This window comes from Lissotriton helveticus, chromosome 3_1 (genome assembly GCF_964261635.1).
Source record: "Lissotriton helveticus chromosome 3_1, aLisHel1.1, whole genome shotgun sequence".
Lineage (NCBI taxonomy): Eukaryota > Metazoa > Chordata > Amphibia > Caudata > Salamandridae > Lissotriton > Lissotriton helveticus.
The window spans coordinates 260,069,806-260,091,975 of NC_136061.1; the positions used below are offsets into that span (position 1 = coordinate 260,069,806).

At 47.1% G+C, this 22,170-nt stretch overlaps 1 protein-coding gene across 2 annotated transcripts in view; it reads left to right on the forward strand.

Annotated features, from left to right (window-relative positions):
- The window catches only part of DDX52 (DExD-box helicase 52), a 114,738-nt gene that overhangs the window by 9,044 nt on the left and 83,524 nt on the right, over positions 1-22,170 (forward strand). For both annotated transcript variants that reach the window (XM_078679772.1, XM_078679773.1), the window contains exon 2: positions 8,385-8,646. In XM_078679772.1, the coding sequence (XP_078535898.1) occupies positions 8,385-8,646 (262 nt within the window). The remainder of the gene's footprint in view (positions 1-8,384; positions 8,647-22,170) is intronic.

Below are 22,170 nucleotides of genomic sequence, written 5' to 3' on the forward strand. Positions count from 1 at the left end.
TATTGCATTTTGCATTTGACACCCTATGTTTATATTGGGGGCTTCCTAGCATTTGTGTTTTTCTGTCCCTCTTATGTAATCTATGTCTTCTGGTGGGCGCACTCATGTTTATCCAATTACACACTGTTTATCCACTTTTTGTGAGAAACCTTGCTAAAGTATTTTGGATGTTTTTGTGTAGCATTATTTAAGACCACTTTGGTACACCTTATTGAAAGTACTGCTTTCCTAGCAGTCACTAAAACATCCTGCAAAGTTGCCTCCGCATCTACCCGTAACATTTTTAGATGCTCTGATTGTTGAAATGCATAACAATTTGGTCTCATATCAAATCATCGTTGTAAGAAAGGGAAAGCTTAATTGAGGTGGATGGTAGTCAAACACAAGTAGTACTTTCATTACCTGTTATGTCATGACAAATGTTTCAATAGTTTAAACCTGAGGTCAACCTATGATAGCAATGACACAGAGCAGGCCAAAACAGTTAAAATCAAAAATATAACACAATAAAAATCCTACTCCAATTTATGAAAAAATACAGAAGAGTTTAATAGGAACAATGGTACCAAACCAGCAAAATCCAACTAGGTGAACAGGATATATGAATATTAAAAGATTTAAATAAAGTACCATACAAATTTAAGTGGCAATAGAAAGTACTGTTAGCGAGTGGCCAGGACCTAGTTACGATTTAGGCCTCAAAACCTATGTGCCCACTCGCAATTGCGAGTAACATTTTCTCAGGTTGAGCTATTTTTAGCCTCTACTAGTCCCATCTGGTGAGTAAACTTAGGCTGAAAAGGAACAGGTGTTCTGTTCATTCAGAAAATATATGAGCAATAAAAATTCCATTAAATCTTGTATTTATCTTGACACATTTGCTATTTGTTCAAGGAAAGAGGTCAAATGTCAGTTTGTCTTTTAACTAATTGTTCCTTGTAAAATTAGTTTTATTTTTCTCTTACTAGAGTTAGATCTTTTTGTCAAGTGAGCTGTGTGACGATGTCAATTATTTTTCACTCGCACATAACATTTATATAAATAGCATGTAAATTAATATTACATTTCAAAATATATCAGGAATTACAAAAGCAAATTTTTGGTAATTAAGAAGTGTGATGCAAACAGAGTTAAATCGAAGCAAAACAAACCAGAACACTTTACTTGGTGATGTGCAAATGACACATATTTGCAGAAACAATTTCTATGTTTTTGTCCATTTCAATGTAAAATCTGCTGATTACAAATGACGGCATGCTACCACTTCATGCTTTAGTTATGTATTTATTAAAAATGATTGTTTTTAAACATGATTTGAGTAACATTCCTCCCCCTGCCCTGATGACAATGCTGTTATTGAACTAAGAGGCAAGTCAGTGGTCATGTGTATCCTATATGTGGCTAGATATGTATTATATATGGAAAAAAGTTTAGACTATTAAATCAAACAAAGTTTTTTGTACAGCAGGCATGCTTAACTCGCACATTTGAAGGTGCTCTCATATGTGATAATGAAGAAAATGGTGGCACAATGAATTAAAATATTTGCCCACAATCGCATCATTTGAAACCAGTTTATGTATCAAGAGCATTACAAATAGGTCGAGTAGATTATTCATGTCACTAGATCTGCAGGTCTAGTAAAATTGTAATGATTTTTCGAGGCCTGCGATTACAGGCAAACTGTGATCAAGTACAATTCAGCTATACCAAGCGTGTTTGTTTCAGTCTGGGATTTTACTTTCTAACTTAGTTTCAGTAATGGAAGTCGTAGACCTCCAGCGGGATGATGTTGCAAACAGCACCAAGGAAGTCTATTGAATCTGGACGCGGACGTCTGTTAGGCAAGGTCCCACTGAAGCTTTGGCAAGAAAAGTTCAAATTTCAGACCTGATAAGTCTTCTTGTTGGCTGGATACTTTTCACACCTTCGCCCGGTCAGGTTTTCTTCGTTCGATCTTAGTCTTTGTTTTGGAGCTCAGAAACCTCCAGCAGGACAAGGCTGCAGGCTGTATCCAGGAAAGTCACATAGAAGCCAGAGAGGCTTGCTACAAGGGTCTGCTTTTCGAGTGGCAGAAAGCTCGGAGTTGGGCCAATTTGAGCATATTGACTTAGGTAATTAGTCTTAGTCCTCCTGAGGTCTGGAAGTGCAAACTTTTTCTCTAAGTCCTACTTTTTCAGAAATTGTGAGAAAAGTCCAGCTGGACACATCAAAGGTTCGAAGAAACTCAGGAACAGCATCATGGGGTCAGAATGTACTCCAGAGAGGTCACTGGGAGGACCAAGTCCAGATCCGTTTGCAGCTGGTTGGGTGGGCATTTCAGGAAAAAGCCCCATTGCAGCCTGTTTTCTCCCAGTAGACACACAGGAAGTCATCAACTGACCTAAGACGGCCTCAACTAAGATGGCCACTGTAAGAGTCATGTAACGGCATGCAAATTCAAGTGACCGTAATCTGGCAGTGTTATGTGAAATGGGGGGATGGTGCTTTCATAAAGTTCCAGAAGCGTGGGCAGGGGACCAGAAAGCAGAGGACGTGGTGCACACTTTAAGCAGCAGTGGGTGTTAGGACGTAAACACTTTCTCAGGCAATTCTGGGTTTGAATATTTGTGCTATACAATCAAAATTAAAGATTTTTTTTTTTTAAACTCTTTATTTGCGACTGCAAAGCATATTAGTGTACATCAGTATGCATTTTCAGACATTTACAGTCTTTTCTGTTTTCTCCCAAGGCAACTACGACAGGTTGAAAGGTTAACAATTACACGCCATTCCTATAATATGTCATCAAACGACCGTAGACTAAATCAGTGCACATAATTATCTGTGATATTGTGGCCCGACCATACATTAGCAGGCGTTGCCTTCACATTCTGCAGTATTAGTCACATCAAAATTAAAGATGTGGATACTTGGTTTGTTTGATATTATGTGTTATTTCTCTAGTAGCTTTCTGTTTCCAGATGACTGATATGAGTAATGATCCACAATTCCACTGTGCAGAGTAGTCAAATTGTGCTGCCCTTTGTAATTGGATCCAAAATTGGTAACTGATGAGCTGTGCTGGACAGCTGCACCAATGCAAGTTAAAAGGCAATATTGTTGTACGGAACCAGTGCTCTAATATCCATGTGGTGCCCTAGACCTCCACTCGAAGTACACTTTAAGGCTGGTGGTTTCTTGTAGAAATTGTCTTTTCCAGGGCTGCGCTTGTCTCCAAATTGTAAATTCTAATTCCAAACACTTAAGTAAGTTAGTGCTTTATACTCAGCCCTGGGATACACTGGTACATTTGGGACACACCCAGGTTCAACAGTATATATGTTTATTCAATATGTGGAAATTGCGGAATGAGCAGAATAGAATGTACAGGGACACTGAAAAAGCTATTTGAGGCCAATAATCTCCAGCACTGGAAATTATAACTATTTAAATGCTGTAAAGCTTTGACATAGCCTTGGTTGAAACCACTGGATATCAAACATTGTAGCTGTTCAGTGGGCCTCATTACCAATCTTAAGCTTCTGCATGAAAACACTTGAGCTCAAGTTACGTTTTCCTAGAAGATCTAGTTCAGTAATTATAGCTTTTAGTCTGCACCATAGGCCCAGCTACATTTTCCCAGGTGACCCAGAAGTTCACATAGTGACAAACCAACTCATTAACTACCTATAGATATTGGGACTAGAGATGGGCGAGCCACTGAAAGCTCGAGCCTGTAGCCTGGCTGTGGCACAGCTTGAGGTCCTGCTGGAACCATGAGTCCTTAACAAGCAGAGCTGGCTTCTGCCTGCCATCCTTCCTCTACCCAGGATTTGGTGTTACGGCCAGACCTGCCGATTTTAGGAACTGGAAAACCAGGTTCAACTCTTTGCGGCCATCAGTGTCCAATGATTCTGGCCAAATCACCTAATCTCCCCATAATAATTTAATATAACCTTGTTTAAGGTAACTGGTGCTCCAGTAACACGCTCCAATACCTTTGGCTCGAGTTCCCACTATTAACAAGCACTGGCAAAGCCAATAATCTTGCCTATGTTAGAGCTACTGGCTTTAGCAAGATGTTTTAGCCATGTTGTACACCATTGTGGCTGCTGTTCAGCATGGCTAAAAGCTAGTGGCACAGCGTGGAGCAGATTTGAGCCTGGTGGATTTGAGCCTGGTGGATTGGAGTAGTTTGGCGTGGGGTAGATAGGCGTGGGGTAGTTGGGAAGATTAGCAAGGTAGATTGAATTGGGGTAGATTAAATTGGGGTGGACTGGGGTAGATGGAATTTGGGTGGAGTGGGATAGATTGGAGTGGGGTAGATTGGAGTGGGGTGGGTGTGGAGTGGAGCGGAATATATTGGGTAGATTGAACTGGAATGGGCTAGATTGGGGAAAGAGTGGGGTGGAGTAGGGTAGATTGGCGTGCAGTATTTAAGTAGATTAGCATGGTAGCTTGGGGTGGAGTGCAGTAGATTGTGGTAGACTGGAGCAGAGGAGATTGGGATAGATAGTGTGGTAGACTGGAGTGGAATAGGTGTAGAGCGGAGTGGGATATATTGGGGTAGATTAAACTTGAGTGGGCTAGATTGGGGAAGAGTGGAGTGGAGTGGGGTGGATTGGAGTGGGTTAGATTGGAGTGGTAGAGTGGGGTGGATTGGGTGGATTATAGTTGGGTAGAATGGAATAGAGCGGGGTAGATTAGGGTAGTTTAGGGTGTAGTGGGGATGATTTGGTGTGGGATAGAGTTGGGTGTATTGGGGTGGACTGGGTTAAATTGAACTGAAGTGAGGGAGATTTGAGTGGCTTGTGATTAGAGTGAAGTGGAGTAGATTGAGTATAGTGGAATGGAGTGGGGTAATTGAAAGGATTGTAGTGGGGTAAGTTTGGGTTGAGTGAGCAGGGCAGATTGAAGTGGAGCCGAGGTTGAACTGAGATAGATTAGGGAAGGGTGGAGTGTGGTAGATTGGAGTCCAGTGGAGTAGATTAGGGTGGAGTGGGATAGATTGGGTGACTAGAGTGGGGTGAACTAGAGTGGTGTGGATTGGGGAGGGGTAGATTGAAGTGTGGTGGCATAGCTTAGATTGGGATGTGGTGATGTGGGGTGGACCGAATTGGAGTATGGTAGATTGGAGAGGAGGGAGTTGGATAGAGTGCAGTGGTGTCAAGTGGGGTAGAGTAAAGTAGAGTAGAGTAGAGTGGATTGGAGTGGGATGGAGTGAAGTGGGGTAGACTGGAGTGAAGAGGAGTTGGATAGATTACAGTGGAGTGGGGTAGAGTGGAATGGGGTAGATCAGAGTTGAGTGGGATAGACTGGAGTGGAGCTGCCTGGAGTGCAGTAAATTGGAATGGGGGAGACTGGAGTGGGGTGCACTGGGGTAGATTGGAGTGTAGTGGGGAGATTGGAGTGTAAAGGAGTTAGATAAATTGCAGAGGAGTTTAGAGTGAAGTGGGGTCAATTGGAATGGAGTGGGGAAATGTGAAGTGGGGTAGAGTGGAGTGGGGTACACTGGGGTAGATTGGAGTGAGGTAGATATAAGTGGAGTGGGGTAGATTGGAGTGTAGAGGAGTTGGATACATTGCAGAGGAGTTTAGAGTGAAGTGGGATATATTGGAACGGATTGTGGAAAACTGCGGTAGATTGGGGGATGTAGATTGGAGTGGAGTCGTGTGGATTGGGCTACATTGCAGTGTGGAGATCGGAGTAGATTAGAGTAAAGTGGGGTAGACTGGGTAGATTGGAACTACGCGGGGTAGATTTGAATGGAGTGCAGTAGATTGGGATGGATGGGATTGGAGTGGATTAGGTTTGAGTGATGTGGGTTAGGTTTGAGTGATGTGGGTTAGGTTTGAGTGATGTGGGTTAGGTTTGAGTGATGTGGGTTAGGTTTGAGTGGGGTGGCTTAGGTTGGGGAGTGGCTTAGGTTGGGGAGTGGCTTAGGTTGGGGAGTGGCTTAGGTTGGGGAGTGGCTTAGGTTGGGGAGTGGCTTAGGTTCTGGAGTGGCTTAGGTTCTGTAGTGGCTTAGGTTCTGTAGTGGCTTAGGTTGCAGTGGCTTAGGTTGCAGTAGATTCCAGTGGTGGGGTGGGGTGGACTGGGGTGGGGTGGATTTGGATAGATTGCTGTGGTGTTTGGAGTGTGGTAACTTGGACTGAGGTAAAGTGGAGTGGAGTACATTGGAGTGGAGGTAGGTTTGGTTAGATTGGAGTGGGGTTTCGAGTGGTGTGGGGTAAATTGGACAGGTGTGCACGAGTGGAGTGGACGGTGGTAGACTGAAGTGGATTAGGGTAAATTGGACTGAGATAAACTGGAGTTGGATGTGTTGGATTGGGGTAGATTGCAGTGGAGTGGTGTCGACTGGGTAGATTGGAGTAGAGCGGGGTACATTGGGGTAGATTGGAGTAGTTTGGGGTTAATTGGGTTAGATTGAGTGGGGTGGATTGGAGTGGGGTTGATTGGGTAATAGGGGAGTGGATAGGAATGTATTGAAGTTGAGGGGGTAGATTGGGGTAGAGTGCAGTAGATTGAAGTGGGTTAGATTAGGGTGGGGTAGATTGGAGTTGGGGAGATTTGAGTGAAGTGGAGCAGGTTAGATTGGAGTGAGGTAGATTGGAGTGGAGTGGTGTAAATTGGATGGGGTAGACTCGAATATATTGGGGTAAATTGGACTCGGGTAGACTGGAGTGGATTGGGATACATTGGATTGGAGTAGACTAGAGTGGATTGGGGTAGATTGGAGTGGAGTGTGTTGGATTGGAGCACATTCCAATGGGGTGGACTGTTTTGGAGTATACTGGGTAGATTGGAGTACAGTGGGTTAGTTTGAGGTAGATTCAAGTGGGGTGGGGTTGATTGGGTTAGATTGATTAGAGCACCGTAGATTGGAGTAGATTAGTTTAGGGTAGATTGTAGCATAGTGAAGCGGGGTAGATTGGAGTGAAGTGTTGTGTCGTGGAGTGACTGATGTGTAGTAGCGTGTCTTAGAGGGGCGACGAGTGGAGTGGCACGGACTGTCTTTGAATGGAGTGGCATAGTGTGGCGTATGTATGGTGAGGTAGCACAGTACCAATACCCACAGCACATTTTCAATTGAAAGGACCATTACATTTGCAGCAAAATACTGTTTTACAGCACAGAAACAGTAATGTGTGCAAATGTCATCTGCTAGTGTATTGATGGGTTTGCCACAAGTACCCCAAGGGCTGCTTTCCCTGGCATTGGAACTCCCTTTTTCCTAATTTTCTGTCCTGTTACGCCTTCATGTTTCATAGCAAACTGAAGATACAATGCTCCCACAGACATGTGTTGATTCATTTATTACTTTTTATCACCACCCATTTGGTCATTTTAAGAGGTTGGTAAAAACAATTCTGTACTGTAAATTCATTACTTTCCAATTTGTAATACTTGGATCTTAAATAGTTGGTATTTTAGGCAGCGTCTAAGGCAGACTTTATTTCAAATTATATCTTGTTAGAAGATTAAATACTTTTTAGCTGGTGTATGACAAATCATATGGCTGTATCATTCTTTGTTAATTATGTAGCGCCTTGGAGATGCATTTGAAAGTGGAGAAAATTGCAATCAGGCTGTAGTTGAAGCAGAGTACTGAAGTTCGTGTCCATTTATTGTTGCGGTCTGTTAAATCCTTCATTTAGTTTTCCAAAGCCAGATCACTTTGCTCCTTCTCACAGCAATTCAGCACATACGCGTCCTTTGGTTGGTATCCCATTTTCCATTAAGTAGTAGGTGGCCGTGCATTCAGAACGATGGGGATATTCTTCCATTTCAGTTTCGCTTTGCAAGACTTGAGCAGTAAATATAGCATCTTGTTCCGTATGCTCCATGGCGTTGTTAACCCCTTCTGCGCTCCCGTCGGCCATTGGCCGTCGTGAACACTACCTCCCTGGTGCTGCGAACGGCCGACTCAGCCCCGCCCACTCCATGGAACGCCCGCACTGCGGCGAAATAATCGCTGCGGTAAATGGGTTAAACAACCAGTAGCCATATTCTGGCATGTGAAGCAACTGCAATATGTATTTTGTGCCTTAAAAGCTGCAACCTTCAACATCACTATTGTATCAAGGAAACTGCTGTAATGGCTTACTTACTCCTTGGACTCTCAAAATAGTCTTTTTTTTAAATTTGTTGATAAACTGTGGACCAAACTTTCTTTAACCTGCCTCACTTCACCAGAATTGAGATACGTTGAAGTAGGCTTGTGGTACACAACTACTGCAGGCTCTTGTATTTTCAATGCAGTTTTTTGTTTGTCTTCTCTTCTTCAATATCTATTGTACTCTGTAAAAGTTATTGCTTAATTATATTTACAATGTTCCTCTGTGCATGTGTGGGGAAAGGTGGTTTCAGTCATTTGAGGTTGTAACCATGTTTGATTGCAGGTGGTAAAACCTGTACGCAATGAAGTTGATCAGGCACAGGATTTGGCTGGACTCGACTTCTTTGGAGGAGGCCAAAAACAGGCACCAGAAAAGGGAGAAAGTGCCTTCCAACCAGCTCCAAAAAGAGGAACAGTTACACAGAAGCACACGGAGCTTGGCGGTGAAAAATCCAGTGGGACGTTGAATAATGAATTGCCCAGAAAAAGGAAAGCAAATGAACTGAAATTTGCGAAGAGCAGGAAGAGAAAGGAAAAACAATCAGGTATAGTCCATTCTCCTTTTTTAAATGACCTTTACATGGGTCTTCTTTTTTAGGAACCAAAAGGAAACTAGTGACAACATAGATTTTACATGGGTTTCAGTACACATAGCTGATCAGCATGGTTTCTTCATATTCACTGTATCACCTGTACATCTAATAGTTGAACTAGGTCTTGACTGTACTTCTAAATAGTTTGACTTCATGTTTATCTGTAGAAGTCCGTTTCATTGAATGTCATCCGATTCATAAATTAGTTAACGTTTAAGATCAGCATTGCTACAGTATATACTTCATGAGTGAAATGATTACAGCCTAGCTCAGATGTAATTTCTCCGACCTTACACCCCTCCTTGCTAAAATAAACGTATAATAGTCCTATAGCAAGCAATGGTTGCCTTTACTCTTATTTCTTAACCCTGATGCAGTGGGATTTCAGGTATTTCTCCTTTTGCCGATTATACAATTTAGAGAGCAAATACGAATCTTCCGTTTGCTTTTCTGAATGAATGACAAATATCTAAATTGACATTAGGCACTTAATCAGTAAGATTTCTGGTACTCCTGCACTTGTGTTGTCAGAAATTTATCATCCAGACTGTATTCATTAGGTCGAGCTTCGAGACCTGTTGCATCTACTTGTGGGCTTACAGCCCACCCATGAACTTTGTATTTGTTCTTTCCAATGTCCTTTAAAAATGCTTCCATGCTACTGGTGAATTCTTCTTTCCCCCTCCTTTTTAGGTCTCGCGACCTATCGATGCGCGCATGCGCATCGAGCGGAGCGAGAATTCAAGCGGCGAAAACATCATGAAACCACCAGCTTTTTGCTGGCGTTTTCATGGCGTTTTCCTGCAGTTCATGTGAACCACGTGTTCAAACATTAACGCGCATCAGCCTCCCTCCATTTGCCGCAGAGCACATCAAAGGGCTTCGCCCAGCGTGCGCTCTGCGGCTTCTCGGCTTCTCCTCCCCTAATTACGCCGCACACAGCCTTCCTTGCATTTCTCCTCCCCCTCCCCAGCCAGCTTCCCCCAGGCCGTGTTCCCTCATCCCTCGCACCCCCTTGGCTCCCTTTCTCCGATTCCTCTCCATTTGTTCTTCCTTCCTCTACCTTTTCACATCCTCTCTCTTTGCCTGTCCTACTTCCTCTTCATACCGCTACACCTAAATTCTTTTTTTTCTAAAGTTCATTCATCTTATATCTCTCACGTGCACAGAACAACTTCTCTCACAAACACGCTAACTTTTCCTTTATCTCGCACATATACACATGTGCACTTCATTAGTTAATTCCCGTCCCATAACCTTTGTACTCTCTCGGAGGCAAGCTCGCCCACCCCCTCTCATGAAAACCCACTCACTCTCGTGCACACATGCACACTGATTTGTCGTGCCATGATGTTTGTACGAATCCACTCACTGCCTCTCTCGCTCCCACGTCTCCGACACACTCTCCCTCCCGGCATTGATGACCCTGACATTCCAATTAGCAGACTGTGAAATGCAGGGTTTCCTAATTAACACAGCCCTCCAACTACGCACTAGTCGTTAATAAAAGGCCATTAACAAGCTCGGATTCTGGCCGTCCTGGAACTACACTCGGGCTCCTGGTTTTAAATACTACCTGCCCGCAGTGGAGCTTGTTTGTTGAAGATGCATGCTGCTGTAACCGCCATCTGCACTGGCGCGCGACGCAGATCGATGCAATAGGCTCAACCCAGGGACCAGAGGCGCGAGCTCCCCTCGCACTCAATGGCGGGACAGAACAGCAGCAAGAGAGAGTAAGCACCGGTGGGAAGCAGAACTGGAAACTACCCACACACACCGAGCAGGGGCTCTCATGGGGGCAGCAGTGAACCACCACACACAAAGGATAGGGAGGGACATGTTGGGCGCCAGCAGGTAAAACGCCCCTCACACAAACAGGGAAAGAGGAGTCGGCAGCAGTGAAAACATACTTCACACAAACACGAATAAGGAAAGAAGAGTTAGCCACAGAGAAAATACCCCTCACACAAACAAGAACGGGATAGGAAGAGTTAGCATCTCTAAAAACGCCCCTAACTCAAACAGAATAGAGAAAGAAGAGTTACAAGCAGCGAAAAACCTCCTTACACAAACAGAATAGGGAAGGAAGAGTTAGAAGCAGTGAAAACGCCTTCACACAAAGGGAATATGGAAGGAAGAGTTAACAGCAGTGAAAAACGCCCCTCACACAAACACGAACAGGGAAGGAAATATGTTGGCAGAAATGAAAACACCCCTTACACAAACAACAATAAGGAAAGAAGACATAGCAACAGTAAGTATTTAGTTTTGCAGCACAATATCCGATTATGCAACAAGGATATTGTGCTGCAAAACTAAATACTTATAAGGTCCCCAAGCGAGACCTATTGGCAATGCCAATGCTTGTTTAGGTCTTGCCTGGCGTTAGCATCACGCATGCGCTGCTTTCGCCATTCAAGGGTGTTTTGGAATCAATACGGATTCCAGATGTGCACACGGAGGGACAGAAGATGATGTGCACGTGTGCGCTCTTGGTCCCGCCCACCGGGACGGGATCGTTTACTCGCGGAGTGACACAAGCACTTTTTTCTTCCCTCCATTGTGCGCTCTTATGCGCACCCCAGCCTCCACTTTCCTGGGCTCATCTGTCCCTCCTGGATTTCACTGCACCTTATCCTGCGCCGATTCCATCACCAGTTCCATTCCTCTGCTTCCCTTCATCCCACCCCATCTCCCAGGCTGCAGCTCTCTCTTCCCAACCTCAGCCTTGCCCTCCCACGCTTCCCCTCCTTCCCCCTCTCAGGGTTCTGGCAGCCCTGCTCCTCTGCATGCACCCCAGCCTCCACCTTCCTGGACTCATCTGTCCCTCCTGGATTTCACCTCACCTTATCCTGCGTCGATTCCATCACCAGTTCCGTTCCTTTTTCCCTTCATCCCACCCAATCTCCCAGGCTCCAGCTCTCTCTTCCCAAGCTCAGCCTTGCCCTCCCACGCCTCACCCTCCCTCCCTCCCTCTCTCTCCCCCTCTCAGTGTCCTGGCAGTCCCGCTCCTCTGCATTCTGGAGCAGTTTGGAGGCTGGCTCAACTAATTTTTCCCAAAGCGCCTGCCAGCGGCGTCTAATGAGAAACAAACCTTTTGTGTCTGCTACATTAGTAAAAACAATTGTTTATATCGCGCTTCCAGACGCATTCTGACGGCAGATGAGTTCCTAAAGAAGTGTCCCACCGGCCCGCTGCTGAGCCTCCCTACCGTATAAGCATTTCTGGGCAATCTGGGGCTTGTAGTTCTCCTTCCCCTCTCGTTGCTTTCCCCTCTCGTAGCTTGTGGCAGTCAGCAATCAACAGATATCATGGGCAGTGTCCCAGTAGACCCTAAAGACATACAGCAGTCCCTTGAGCAGACCAGGGCTCGGTGGAGCGAACCAGAGGGCAGCATCTGGCTCATCTCTTTGTCTTCCACTTTTTGTTCTCTCCCAGATTATCTTCGTTCTTTCAGCATTACTGGGCATTGAGAACAGATTAAGGAAATTGGGGGCGCTCCAGTGACACAGCTGTCTGCAACATTGTATGAGCAATTCTTTCTGTGACATCTTGTAAGCAAACAAATCTTTTTCATTCCTATGCCCACTGTTAACAGACAATGTCAGTAAAAGGGCATTTTGTTTACTTATTCTTCAAGCACAGCTTTTCTGTGGTTTGTTGAATTATTTCTAACAGCACCCGTTTTTATTAGACCTGGGAAGAAGGGCGACTTTAACAAAAGAACTTTAAAAATAAAATACAAATAAGTGCTTCCTAGAGCCGACCCCCTTGACCCCAAGTCCAGCAGCTTAGCAGAGTTCAGCATCTTTTAAAGTGATTCTCTAGCCTGAGCATGGGACTGTTCAGAGGGAAGATTCCTCGCTGTCTGAGGCACGACTGCGAAACTTTCTTTCACAGTTGCATCAACAGTAGGGTGAGGGAGGTGGGAGATGCTTCTCATGGCATGCCCTGTATTTGGTTTCCAATGAGCATTTTTTTTTCTCTTACAGCATTGTATTATTATTTTATAATTATTTAGGCACAGCGACACATTTGTTACATTCATTTGTATTTTTTAGTTTTGTTTAAGTAACATGCGATTAGGTGATTTGCTCACAATCACAGGATGTTGAGCCAATGCCTAGACTCGAACCTGGCCGGCCGTTAATTTTAAAGCGTTTGGTGCTTTGAATGGAATTAAGCCACCCTGCCTGTACTCTGCCATGCAATACGTCACAGACTCCTTCACTCTCGTTGCGTCGGTCGAGTATGCGCTTCAAGTGTACTGGCTTTGCCATGTAAGTGCCTGCAAGTAATTCAGTTTGCTGTGTGCACTGTGCATGAAAAAGAACTGACCCCTAGCATAAATAAAATCATTTTTAAAGAGTGTGCGCCGTCTGTGGTAACTACACTACCCCATAGCTGCCTCTCTTTCTCTGAATTGGGCGAGGCATGAATATAGCTCCTACTAGTCTTGACTCCTGTCCAAGCATATTGAGGATAGCGCTCTTACTCTTGCACTCATTTTCAATGTTTTTTCAATGTGACGCTACTTTGGCTCAGTTATACTTCACAAATTATTTTTTTCCTAAACTGGAATTACTACATCCCTTGTTCTCCAATATTCGAGGAGCTTCTTTCCCTTAATGTGTTGCATCACCCCCTCTGTGTGTTGGGGGTGCATCCAGCAAGAAAGAACTGGTCCAAACAAGTCCTCAGAAAAACCTGCAAGCTGTGAGCTCCTGGTGGGACACACTAAGGAAAAAGTGTGCTCTGTCCGCAGCTAAAGCACAGATGCAAAGACATATGGGATGCAAAAAGGTGAATCCCAACACGGGATCACCATGAAATTATGGGCCAAAGTCCATGCCTCTGCTTACATGCTCCGATGAGCAATGCGCACAAAAATTGCAGTTGCCTATCTGAGAACCCTGTGGTGACTTGTGTGTCCGTGACAGCCATTCACATTTCAGTGGCACAAAATAAACAAAAGAGCTGTGAGATCTTTTTATATTTTCTTGTCATTGGGGTGGCAAGGCTGTTTCACAGTTGTGGGCCTAGGCAAGCAAACTGCAGTATTATCCCATTAAACACGCTATTTTACAAACTGTATATGCACAAAAGCCGACCATTTCTATGACAGGTCACACAAGCATTTGTAATGCAATAGGTCTCACATTTGCAAGAGTTTAAGATATTGACATTGTAAACACATAAATAAATGGCATTGGTATATGCTGTCACTCACACTTTGACAGAGCCAACAGCTGAAGTGTGCTTATCCAATACTGTTATGTTATAAGTTATGTTATAATGCATTTGTAACGCGCACTGTTACTCTGGAGTGTCCTGGCGCGATAGAGAGCTGGGGTAAGGTACTGTATGCTGTATTGGGCTATAGTTGGTGAGTGAAAAATGTGAATGATAATTCAATGGACAAATGAATGAACAGCCAAAGCCCCTCTATTTAAGTATATATGTATGTACTTTTCATTTTTTTTTTTTATTACATAAGTCCAGCCAAATATCTAAAGCAGCCCCTAGTTAAAACCCCAAAAAAGTTTGACTTTTTTAAAAATATATTTAGTTTGAGCCTATACGACAACTCAAGCTGTCTGGTTGGAAAATACTTGTTGTCAGCTTGCCAGACTGTTTATTGCGCATCATTGGTTGACATTAATGTCACTCTTGTTTGCTCGTTTCTTATTTGATAGCTTGCCTTGTCCATCTTGTGTCTATACCTCTACTGAAGCATAGCCTCTTTGATTGCATCTGTCAAGTACCCCACAAGACTCACCTGGGCTTGTGAGGCAATCCCGCAGAGACGACAGAAACCACCGCCCCTGATCCCAACAAACCCCCGCGGGGAATAACGCCCGACAAGGATGAGATGGATCCAGGGATGGGGGCCAAAAGGAACCACGGAAGTGGCGTTTTGGTGGTAGGGACGTTGGGACGGGTCTTGGCACAGCTGAGGGAACAAGAAACAGATTAGGGCTAGGTACTACGTGCGTGCTGGACAACACCCCACAAGACACATGCAGACAGGAGCCCCTGTTTCTGACACTCACCACCAATTGTTGTACGGTTGTCTTTAAGGAAGAGGCCAGTGCAGTGTCGTCCAGGAGCCTCACGTCCGTGGCAAAGGAAACTAAGAAAGAGGCACTTCTGCGCCAGGATCACCAAAGAACCAAAAGAACTTAAAGAAAAGCGCTTCTGCGCTGAAAAGTAGGCAAGAACAAGAACTCCAGGGTAAGCGCTATAGCGCGGCCCGAATGAACAATGCTCCTGCGCTTTCTGCGTGTAGGAGCCAAGCAGTAGCGCTCCTGCGCCACCGTCAAGGCAAAGGTATGTCCAAAGAAAAGTATGTTAAGCGCTCCTGCGCCTCGGGCAAAACAACAGAGGAACCAGGAGGCAAAGTGCACCTGCATTTCGTACTACAAACGGGCAGTAACGCTCCTGCGCCACTGCCAACAAAACAAACTTAGGCTGGAAAGTAGCAGCGTGCCTTTGCAGCTGCTTAGTGAGTGAGTAATCAGCTGCGCTCCTGCGCGGCTGACATCAAAGGCACAGACGGAAGCAGTCACGTAACGCGTGAGGAATGGCAGCGTTACCGTGACCTGAAGAAACCCGCGGCGTCTGCTGGGCTCCAGCGCGTCTGTCAGGTAGGATTAGAAGCACAGATCCGGCGGCTTCACGCACTTTTAAATGTGCTGGCCCGGAAGTGCTCGTTGCGGTGAAGGACTGGAACGGGACACCACTTCCGGCCGGAAGTGAGTATCCCAATGTCTGTGGTGGAGGACTAGACCGGGACACCACTTCCGGCCGGAAGTGAGTGTCCCGATGTCTGCATGTACACTGCGGCGCCCGGGACCACGGAAAGCCGCCACACGACAGCATCCTCCCATTACTCACTTTTAGGGAACTTTTTTTGTTTTCTGAAGCACACTACAAAAGTGCATGTGTTTTCCAGCTGCCTATTGTGTGGTTCTCACCACATCCCCTGTTGCGCGCTCTCTCTCTCATATCCAAATCCTTCTCTCCCAGTCCTCCACCCTGTGCTTCTCTCTCTCTTATCCAAGTGTTTCTTTCTCCCGACCTTCCCTTCCATGTTGCGGTCTTCCTCAGTCACAGCATCTTCTCCGAGTTGTACTTCCCCACCATCTATCAGCTTCTTTCCACTTGACTCCTCTGTTACTCGTCCCCCCCCCATGCTTTAACTACACCACCCGCTTTACTGATCTAACTGGCGTACACCATCTTCGCTCAGTGGATAAAAAAGAAATGCAAATGGAACCTCCATCATTTCACAGGCACCTGCATATGTTCTAAACATGCACAAATCAGTGAAATACGTTGGTGCTGTATAGCACCACCAAAAGCAACTGGGAACGCTAACCCGTCCCAAAGGTGAGCCCTATCAGCTATGCCAAAGCTCTCCTTTCATCTGTTGCTAATCTTTTAATTTGGAGCCAGGCTACACGAGAACTAAATGCATACCCTAATCTGTCGGCACTTCCATTCATGTCCCCATCATTACTCATTCTCCTAACTGAATTCACGTGGGTGTAACTTATGTAGAAGGAAATACTTTAATAACATTACAATTTCTCATTGGGTGACCACCAGTTGTCATCTCTGCCCACTGCTGGTCCACAGATTACACTTCAGTGACTTAATATATTCAAATCTGCGTGTACGCTGTGTCAAGTAATTATATCATACAATTAATTTGTGGAGAGAATAAGAATATGGATATCCTGTTCTCAAATTGTACTGCACACTGTACTTCTGCTTTCTCTAAATTAACACTTTGAAGTATTAATGAATGAACCCATACAGCGCTTAATGTAACTGGGACCAACTTTCAGCTCCAGCAGACCAAGAACATAGCCACCACCCAAGAGCCAGATAAACATGCACACACCTAAGACAGGTGCAATACAAACATTTTTATTTAAATCCTTGAATACGCTTGATACTAGCCAGCCCGGAAATATAGAGGCAAAAAATTTCAATGTCCTTTTATTGGCCCCTCAGCGCCTTCAAACCCTTAGGGGTGATTAGTTTGCGCTTTACAAATACCGGGTTATGTGGGTGATTTTGCATGGAGGTTGCGGGGGTAGGGCAGGAATGAGCATCTGAGCTTCCAACACAAAAATGTGGCTAGTGTAGACACCAAACTTGGCATGGACATGCACCTTAAATTGCATTTACAGGAAAGGGGTAGCGGATACCAAAGGATTTTCGTGTGTTAATTGCCCTGCAACTACAACCGCACCTGCCGACAGGTGCATGTGTCACAGAAAGCAATGCGAGTTTTTAGAAAAGAAAAGTATTCCATCGTTACCCGACCCACCTAACCGGGGTTATTTCCGTAAAAGAGGAACTCAATAACAGATGCCACTCCCAGTCTTCGGTAATGTGAAGGCTACGTCTGTCTCTCACACTAACACCGGCGGTGAGGTATTTTTGTGGGCGGACATCATTGCTCGGGTGTTTAAGGCTTCTACGTCTGTGTATTTGAATAGCAGATTATTCAAGGTTCATTTACTACGATATCTAAACGTGTATGATGACTCTAGTCCTCTTTTATACACCACATAATATAAACTGAATTATTTTGTGGCACTTGGGCCTTCAAGTCGCCCAGCACCAGCTCCAGGTAATCCACAATGGTTTTTATCTGCTCCTTCACCTTGGTCTTGGAGGCTTGCTCCTCTGCTGGGGAAGAAGGCGTCCCCTTGGACGTGGCTGACATCCTCAGGATCCAGGTCAGCAGCGAAGCCTCAGACGCAGGTGGTGCTCTGCCCCACTGCTCTGCGCCCGGCTGGGGCTGCCCCTGTCCTGCATGGTGCCAGGCTCTGCACGCTGCCATGCATAGCTCCACTCGCAGGCTGTGCCGGTGACTAGGCTGCAGGCGGCGAACACTGCGCCTGTGTCACTTGAATCTGCTGGAGCGGGGGTGTCAATAGGAGCAGGATGCAGGTGGCGCCGGAGGTAGAGGCGACCACTGGAGCTCGGGGCATGCGGGCGGCTTCCCTCGCAGGGCAGAACGCCTCGAAATGATGAAGGGAGAGAAAAAAAACAAGCGCGACCGAAACGCAAACAGCAGCGTGTTTATTTGAGCACTGCGCTTTAAAGTGAAAGGGGGATTCAACAAGCGCGTGTCTGCCTTGTAGTGTGAGCGCGCGGTAGGAGCGTATGAGGCAGAGAGGAGACACCATGCGCGTGCACATCGCCTGTCCGTGCGTGCACATGGTTTGTCTCCCTTCGCTCACTAAACCCACAACAATAGTCTCGCCAAGGCGAATCCGCGCATGCGCTGAGACCTAAAAACTGAGTGGTGTTTGCAACCATTTGAGAGACTCACCAGAAGTTGTCATCCACGCATCCTTACCAGAATGATGATGGAAATTTGTGAAGAAGTACATCTCTGTTAATTCTTTGGTTGCTATGAATATAATTGCATTTTTGTACCGTGCAAGCCACTTAAAGAAAACTGGTGGTAAAGAAATATTGACCTGGAAACCATAAACAACCTTGTCCTAAAATGTTCGTAGCACTAAACAACATAATATCCGGTATAGATTGATAAGCTCCTAAATTAAAGATTGTTTACATGTGGGCGCATGGCTTAGCTGGCTGCAAGATGGCCGCACTTTAAGTGGGCTCTGCCAGTCGAGCTCTACATCTGCCAACATCCTGTAGATAACAGCTCCTAAACTGCCTGGCTCCGGCATATCTACACTCACGTCGTCCTGGGGCGCTGCCGGATATCCTCTGCGACCTTCCTCGCCACTCCTGGGCCGAGATGCCTTTGCTCTGCTGTGCCCGGGGAGCTGACCCGGGACCTGTTCCCCCTCGCGGTTGGAGGGTGCTGGTGAGTGCAATGTCTGCTGGTGGCTCTCGGTGGTGGGGTTTGGGGGCTCTCGTGCCGTACCGCACGGCCTTTTCCTGACTCTCTGTGCGGGTGCCGCTTGTTCGCGAACCGGTGCCCGCCAAGACCGCTTCTACATCACCCAGGCCGGGCGACGTAGGCGTCGCGCCCCCGCGACTTCCCACTGCCGCCCGACTCCCAGCACCGTGCCTCTCAGCCCTTCGCGGTCTGGGTGCGGACTCCCTTACCGGCCGTCCGTGTACGGTGAGCCCGGCCCCCTATTTTGCCCGCCTCCCTTCCTGGACGCAACTTCAGCCCGGCGTGGCCTCCCAACCGCCCCAGGCACTGCAAACTTGCCTGCGCGGTGCTTATTGCCTGGAGCCTCATCGAAGCCTGCCTCGGTCCACATCCTGGCACAGCGTCGATATCTACCAGACATCACCAGGGGCCACTGCATGCCGCGGCTCCACCTGACTGATCTCCTCGTCTCATCCAGAACCTGCTTAAACCTTCCTGACGATGGTACGCTGCTGTCTGGGGTGGGTGCAAGTGTTGCGGAGGGCCGTCACGGCTGGATTGAGGGAGCATGCGCTACATCACTGGGGCCCCCGTTTCAGTACCCCATTCCACCTATGCTGCATCACCCTTTGGCCCCGTGGTTTCTGGCCCCGTGTGGTAGGTTGCATGCCCTCCGCTACTACCTTCCACCCGAGCGCCATACCTGAACTGCTGCCATGGTGGTCGCCACCACCAGGTGGCAAGAAGACCTGCTAACGATTCGCCTCTTCCGGCTGGACCTGCCGATGTGGTGGCGCACCTCTTCACAGTTTTTGCCTGATTGTCCGGGGGTCCCTGCTGGTGCCTTCCGGTGGCGGGAGACTACTCAACCTGACATTGCTCCCTGACTCTCAACACCTCCCAGACGCTGCCCACTGAACCATGTCTTCCTTAACTTGATAGACGTTTTTGCTGCTTTGGGCACTGCCACCCTGCCATCCAGTCGTGCTCCCCGCCCACTCTTCTCACAGCCGGTGCCTGACTTGGGGAAGGCTGACCCCAAGCAGCCTAGGCTCACTTTTGACCAGCGCCGCCAGACACGCCAGGATGACACGGTCGCGGACGGGGGTGATTCCACTACCCCCGCGGAGATGGCCACTTCCCAGGAGGATGACCTCAAGGCCATCATGTTGGAGGTCAAATCCGCTGTCTCTGGCATAGCTGCCCTGCAGGACCAGCTGTCTTCGCGCCAGGATGTGGTCAAATCTCAGGTGGTCTCGCACGACAATCGCCTGCTGCATGTCGAGGGTCTCTGACGTTGAAGACGTCGCCACCCAGGATCGTCAAAAACTCCATCAAATGGACAAAATCCTGGAACTGATACACAAGCAAAACGAGGACTTGGAATCGCGCTCCTGCAGGAGCAATCTTTGTATTACAGGGGTGCCTGGATCCTCCAACATTTCACGAATAGAGGATTTCGTGGAGCAACTGGTGCGTGAACTGTTTGGTGACGTCCTTTCTCTGGTCTTCATTGTGGAGAGAGCTCACTGCTCCCTCGGCCATCGCCCAGGCCCCGGATTGCCAGCTCTCCCGATAATCGCTAAAATCCTCAATTTTCGGGACCGTGAATCAATCCTCCGGGCAGCCAGGGAAAAAGGTGAGATTCGCCACCAAGGAAACTCCTTGTCCTTTTACCCGGACCACACCCTAGCGGTACAGGCTGCCCGCCGCGAGTTCCTGCCTGCAAAACGCTTTCTCCAGAAGCACAAGGTCTCATACTCTCTGGCATATCCAGCTAAGTTACGTGTCAGGCAGGGCTCCAAGACTCATCTTACTGGATCCGAAGGCCGCTCTTGTCTTTGCTAAGAAGCTTGACCATACTCATCGTTCCACTCCTGCCAACTCTCAAGAATCTGCTACTGGCGACCTAAGTGACAATGACTGACTCTATCTCCTCCCGTGGCACTGTTTGTAAGTTGTTTTCCACCATGGTTTCCTGTCTGCCAATCTCACCTGGCTCAATCCACACCTCACGGCTCTGAGATGGCATGCACCCTAATGTAACGCTCGGTGGCCAGACACTAATGTTCCTATGTGAGACTCTATCTACACTGTTATCTGCTATTACTGCTGGCTTGGCCACCCTGCCTCGCCGGTAGGGGTGTATGCCGAGCATCGCCATGCCTCCGCGGGATGATTCCCACCTCGGACATTGACTTTCCCCTTCCCAGTTGGGGTTCCCTGGGGCGGGTGTGGGTGGTTTCTCAACCTGTTTGGGTGTTGGTGTGGGAGTGGGGTGTTTTTTTTTGGGGGGGGGTTTGCGTCCTCCCTCTGAGGCGTATTTGATTTTGTTATTATGCATTTTGTTGTTCTATTGCATGTCTTACGACACCGTTCCAATATTGGTTTATTATGCCATATTGCACCGCTTTACGCGCTCTCCTAATGCCTTGTCTCTGTGCACAACACCTGTCAACTCTCATCCTGTGTTAGGGGCTTGTGGTTCACATCCGAAGCCCAGCTGTCTGCCACAGCAAGTTCTTGGTTGCGCTTTGGCACCTCTTATGTTGTTGCACTGCCTATCTCTTTCCCTGTTGCTTTGCACTATCACACACACCTGGTCATTCTCACCGCACCCCAGGTTACCACTTCCCACCACTTGACTGTATGACAGACACTACATTTTGGACATGGAACATACGCGATCTCAATGACCACTGTAAGGCTAGACTAGTACACGCACATCTCCTTTGGCACAAGGTAGACATCTGTCTGCTCCAGGAGACCCACCTGCTCCCTGCATCTGCCTCCAGACTCCTTTCCCGGCACTGGGGAGAATCGCACTCCTCTTTCTACTCCAACTACTCGCGGGAGTATCTATCCTTATACGCAGAGGACTTCCTTGGCAAACTTCCCAGGTAATCACTGACCCCTCTGGGCGCTTTCTCATCCTCCACGGCTTACTCCAGGCCCAACCTCTGACGATTGCTGCATTGTATGACCCAGATTTCTTTATGCAGGTATGGCACCACATTTCATCCCTTCGCCCTACTTCGCTCCTCTGGGGGGTGGGGGAGGACTTTAATGTCACACTTTCCACCGTCTTGGACCGCTCTGGCCCTATGCTCCTCACCCGCGCGCCGCAGCTCTCCTGAGCTCCATTCTCACTGAGAACTCCCTTTACGACGCTTGGCGTCACATGCGCCCTGAGGCTCGCGAGGGCACTTGCGTCACTGGCACTCGCCGTTGTTGGTCCTGTCTGGATTACATCTCCAGATGTCTTCTCCTGGCTTAACTCTGCATGGCGCACACTCTTTCAGATCATGCGCCGGTCCAGCTTCGCCTCCGTATCCCCCTGTCGCACTTTCTCCTGGCGGCTCCCCTCTAGCGAGCTGCGAGATTCTGTCTTCTGTGACGAGATCCAGACCGCAGTCACTAACTACTTTGAACTTAACGAGTGTTCTGTTGACTCTCCCTTAACACTTTGGGAGGGTTTCAAAGTCGTTATTCGTGGAGAATGTATCTTTAAACAGTCCGGAGTCTTACGCTCCATTCACAGCACTCTCGAGAAACTGAAATCAGAAATTAAATCTTTGGATTCCTCCCACACTCTT